The following is a 4,593-nucleotide window of genomic DNA, read 5'->3' on the forward strand; positions in this document are numbered from 1 at the left end:
CGCAATGAAGTTCTTGTGCCGTCGGTAGTACGGGCATCCCCCTCAGCCAACCACGTGATCTTGGACCGCTGCCTGGCAATCGTGCGCTCCAACGACGATAGTCCCAAAAGCTTGTGCTTGAGGAGCTTCCTAAAGCACCTCTCTTCCACCGGGAGGGCCCTCGATTCCATCGCCACATCCAACCGTAGGATGAGCTCATTGGCCAACAAGATCTGCTTCCTGTTGCCAATTAAACGATCATTCCAACTAGTAAGTGCCTTGGCCGTGGTAGCAAGCTTGGCGTCCAAGCGGTTTAAAGGGTTAGTGATGGCCGGCCCAGAATTCCACGCCTCTTCCACCGTCTCCAGAAAGCCTTCCACCTTAGGCCAGAACACCTCAAAGCGGAAGCGATGCCCCGTCTTGAAATCGGTCGCAAGAATGAGGAGTAGGGGGCAGTGGTCCGAGGTGGAGGACCCCAACGCCGACAGGAAAGATGAGGGGAATGCCACCTCCAGGTCCACCGTGGAGAAGACCCGATTAAGACGTTCCAAGGTCGCATGGTCCTTGTGGTCCATTCCACCACGTGTAGCAACGACCATTGAGATATAGCTCCTTGAGGTCTAAATCAGCAAGAAAGTGTCGAAACTTGCCCATCATGCGCCTGTTAAAGATTACCATTGATCTTGTCCACCGCATCCACAATGAGGTTGAAGTCTCCCGCCACAGCCCATGGCCCTGGATGGAGGTCTCTGACATCCTTAATCTCCTGGAGGAAGAGACACTTGTCCACATCGGATTGCGGCCCGTAGACGCCGGTGAACCACCACCCGGATGTCCCTTGCCCTCCCATGCTGGCTGTGATGGTGTTGTTGGAGTTGTGAGGGTTGGAGAGGGACACCACATTGGATTTCCATGCAACGCCCCTAGTGCCAACCGCAGGGAGAGAGAAGAAACAATCAAACTCCCTGCCAAGGCACCGACCCACAACGGCGCGGGACACCACCTGCAATTTGGTCTCTTGGAAACAGACCACACTCGCACCCGAGAGGTGAACCACTTGGTATATAGAATCACAGCGTGCCAACAAGTTCAGAGCACGTACATCCCAGAGAAATTAATGTGCTGATTGATGTTACAAGATTAACCAGTACTGAATATCATTACAAGTATACTATTATTAAACTGCTAGATCCACTGACAAACATCAAACATCAGTAACTCAACACACCTGTTCCCTTTCTAGTATCCGAAAGAGTAAAAAACACTTTTAGATCAATGGATTTTCTGCGTAGATACGTAGACACTTAGTTCTATAACCTGTCGGACTGCTAATCAATAATTTGTCAGTCATTGAATGGTTAGGTTCCAATCTGCTGCTTGAACCTGGCCAACTGTGAGAGCTTCTCAACAGCTTCAACCAAATGATCAAGCCTAGCAACAAATTCAATCAGTAGCGATGTGAAAGTCGCAAGCGACAGAGCTGCAGTACTTTCAAGTGCACGCATCCTCGGAATCATATCAGAAACGACTTTGTCATCATCATCAAAATCATCCACCTCCCGAGAAGGCCATGAATGCAGCCTTCTCTGCTGCCTTTTCATCATCTCGTGGTAGGATTCAGGTTGCACCGGCACAGCTACCTGTGTTGATGTATTTTCTTCAATCTTTCTATCTTGGTCATCAGATTGTTTGGTGTTGAGGTTGAAAGTGACAGCCCTGGAGATTTTTAACTGTGATTTGGCAGAGTTGTCTTCATGACTTGAGGTGAAGAGGTAGGAGTGCAGGTCGATTGACTGTTGCAGACGCTCAGTTGAGACATGCACATGATTCAGTAGGCTACTTTGGAGGCTCCACTTCATGTTGTTTACATCCTTCGCCAAACTGCGCAACAGCTCTGCAGCTTGGTTTGTGGCATCTAAGATCTCAGAGTGGAAGGCGCATCTTAGGTTGTATGGCGCCTGCAGAATGCAAATATGCAATGACTAGTTTTATATGCAAATTAAGGTAAAGATTTTCCTGAACTGCTTATTTGTTATATAATTTTGTAGGATGATATGCAAACTCAGCAGAAAGTAATGCGAACAAGAAAATCAGATGCACTCGGTACAATAGTACATCAACATCATGAGGAAATGTGCGCTTTCAACAAAATATTTTCTGCATTGTTTTAGATAAGATGAGTATTGTTTAGTTTTGATCATACTCACCACCTGTGGCATCAGTACTTAGTTGACTTGCAGTCTTACAGCATATAGCATTTGTTATTTCTTAATCAATCATATCTGCATTTCTAAATTGGTAAAGCTTGCATTTACCTATGCTGTTCACAAACTGGGTATGATATAGTTCTCTTAAGTCGAGTTAACCGTCTCAGGTAACAAGCTACTTTTACTAGGCAAAGTATTTGGCGTTTAGTTACCTGGTTAACTGATTACATAGCTCTGATGGTGTTTCTCTTGCATATGCAAGAAACTAGTAGAAAGTTCCCTACTGGAACTGAACTATAAAGAATTTTAAGCTAGATTCTAAGCGGGGTGAAATCTTTGATCCGTATGACCTATGACAGCTAGGTAGGGGCAGGATCAGAGCATCTGCAGCACATGGACTCGTGATGCTAGGAGTATCAGTATGGTACCTGAATCTCTGAGTGCAGGCAGCCATGTAAAGCCATCACCTCATAGGCACAGTGCCGAAGAACATTGCCAACCTTCACATACTCTGCCCAAGGGTAGAAGAAGTGCTTGAATCTCCCATGTGGTGGCTCCCACTTAGCAGAGTTTGCCTGCACAATATTCACCATATGAACAGAGAAGTGTTATCTGGTATGCTGTTGATTTATAATAATACAAGCATACAAATTAAGGTTGACTAATTACCAACGAGTCAATTTTTGCTGATGAATTTAAGGTAGCTCGGCACTTCTTGAATGCTGGTTCGTCAGGGAAGTCATTCATGACTGTCTTTGAGAAATCAGGATGTTCAGAACCATCATCGCTTAGATACTTTTTGACACACTCTGTAGCAACAGAAAACAGAGGATTATGTTATACGACCTCATCCATGATTGACTTTGAAAAATGTCTTGGGGACTAGAGCAAAACCTTCTAAGGAGTCTGCCAAAGAGTTGAAGTTGTTAACTAGCTCCTTATGTAGTTGTTCCCCTGCCCAGATTGGGCAAATGGTGACATTTACAAGAACAGCTATGAAGGCTCCAATTGCTATTGAGTAGAGTCTATCCATTGCAGTCCTGGTAGGGTTTCCCATGCGGTAGCCCGATACAATGATCAAACAGTAGGTAAATAGGATAACTCGAAAACCATACTCGTAAGGAACCAGTGATGGCCATAGCTTCATAAAAGATGTTACGGCTCCTGCATATCATATTCTTGCACAGTAAAAATGTTGAACTGAAATACCAATTAATGCAAAAAAAAAAAAGTTCTGACTTGGATCTCTTGTCAATACAATGAACAGTCATGGCTTAGATGGATTTCATATATGTTCAGTACTGATCAATTGTTAGACTTACCGATAAAAAGATGCTGAAACCAATGATGTATGGCTCTGCAATGTGGCCACTAGACATGGCCACTTGAATAACGACTATCGCGAATACTCCAGCAAGTACACTTCCAAGAGCTCGATTGAATCCACGATTGAATGTTGCACCTGCAATAGCTAAAACTATTAGGTTTTCTGGTCATAAATATTATATTTTTCATCAATGCTCATCTCAACAAACATAGCATGTCCAAATATTGTTCAATTTTTTTTTGAGAAGCTGCTTTTAACTAGGTACTCATGCATAGGGATCTTACTTACCAACAGTGTACTCAAACATAATAGCAACAGTGAGGATGGACCATATGATATTAGTCCCGAAGATGTCATAGGGTGCACGGAAGAGTATGAAAAGTGACACAAGGAGGCAGGCAAGGCCAACTTTGAGCGCAAAGGTGACCCTATTTGTGTCCTGCCTAGCAAAGTCCCAGACATCACGTAGCCATTTCCTTGGGGACAGGCCTTCATGCTTCTTTACACTTTCTTCCTCCACGATTTTTGATGGCAGGCGAATATCAATCCTTATACTACCCTTCTTGCCATTCATTCTCCAACTGAGGATATCTTTTACACAGTAGCTATAGGGTCTGCACGTAGCAGTTGTATTTAGGCTTCAGTTGGGATGTTGAAGTGTAGAACCTTATGTATGGCACATGGTATATATAGCTTCCATGGGAGGTTAACCTGCAAGTAGATAAAGTGGTGGTGTAGCCGGCATAGCGTCATGTAAGGAGACTAGCTTCTGAAAATAGTTGGTGGTAATATTACTACAGGTGATTATCGAGATGCTCTCACTCAATAATGTATGTATTGATAGAGAATTGGAATCTATCATCTGAAATAATGTTACCTTTCCAGTACTGATTTGCAGTTTACGGTGTATTGTATGCCAGGTTTGCAGCTTCACGTTGCATGAGAGTGGACGTGTTTGGACCAGATCATTAATAACGGCACGACGTCTTTATTTTGGATGGATATTACCACAAAACATCAGCACTACAATAGTTATAGAATCCACCATATGCATATATTATAACTGCATTTGTGAAGTAA

The 4,593-nt window shown here is 43.7% G+C and overlaps 2 protein-coding genes across 2 annotated transcripts; both read right to left on the minus strand.

The window, feature by feature from the left end:
* Nucleotides 1-1,210: 1,210 nt before the first annotated feature.
* LOC124659525 (aluminum-activated malate transporter 9-like) lies at nucleotides 1,211-2,759 on the minus strand. The gene is made up of 2 exons (XM_047197392.1): nucleotides 2,615-2,759; nucleotides 1,211-1,937 (listed from the first exon to the last, which is right to left on the minus strand). Exons 1-2 carry the CDS (start codon nucleotides 2,648-2,650, stop codon nucleotides 1,338-1,340), a joined length of 636 nt encoding a protein of 211 aa, XP_047053348.1. The 5' UTR covers nucleotides 2,651-2,759; the 3' UTR covers nucleotides 1,211-1,337.
* A 582-nt stretch (nucleotides 2,760-3,341) lies between these two features.
* LOC124663924 (aluminum-activated malate transporter 13-like) lies at nucleotides 3,342-4,145 on the minus strand. Its single transcript, XM_047201554.1, has 3 exons — nucleotides 3,802-4,145; nucleotides 3,509-3,648; nucleotides 3,342-3,386 (listed from the first exon to the last, which is right to left on the minus strand). The coding sequence occupies exons 1-3, from the start codon at nucleotides 4,085-4,087 to the stop codon at nucleotides 3,342-3,344; spliced, it is 471 nt and encodes a 156-aa protein (XP_047057510.1). The 5' UTR covers nucleotides 4,088-4,145.
* Between the last annotated feature and the right edge of the window lie 448 nt (nucleotides 4,146-4,593).

This window comes from Lolium rigidum, chromosome 6 (genome assembly GCF_022539505.1).
Source record: "Lolium rigidum isolate FL_2022 chromosome 6, APGP_CSIRO_Lrig_0.1, whole genome shotgun sequence".
NCBI classification, from domain to species: Eukaryota; Viridiplantae; Streptophyta; class Magnoliopsida; order Poales; family Poaceae; genus Lolium; species Lolium rigidum.

Coding starts and splice junctions, on each gene's coding strand:
- LOC124659525 (XM_047197392.1), bottom strand. CDS start 2,650: ATGGCTTTACATGGCTGCCTGCACTCAGAGATTCAG. Junction 1,938..2,614: donor GCCTGCACTCAGAGATTCAG/GTACCATACTGA, acceptor TGCATTCTGCAG/GCGCCATACAACCTAAGATG.
- LOC124663924 (XM_047201554.1), bottom strand. CDS start 4,087: ATGAATGGCAAGAAGGGTAGTATAAGGATTGATATTCGCCTGCCATCA. Junction 3,649..3,801: donor TATGTTTGAGTACACTGTTG/GTAAGTAAGATC, acceptor TAGCTATTGCAG/GTGCAACATTCAATCGTGGA. Junction 3,387..3,508: donor GTTTCAGCATCTTTTTATCG/GTAAGTCTAACA, acceptor TTGGTATTTCAG/TTCAACATTTTTACTGTGCA.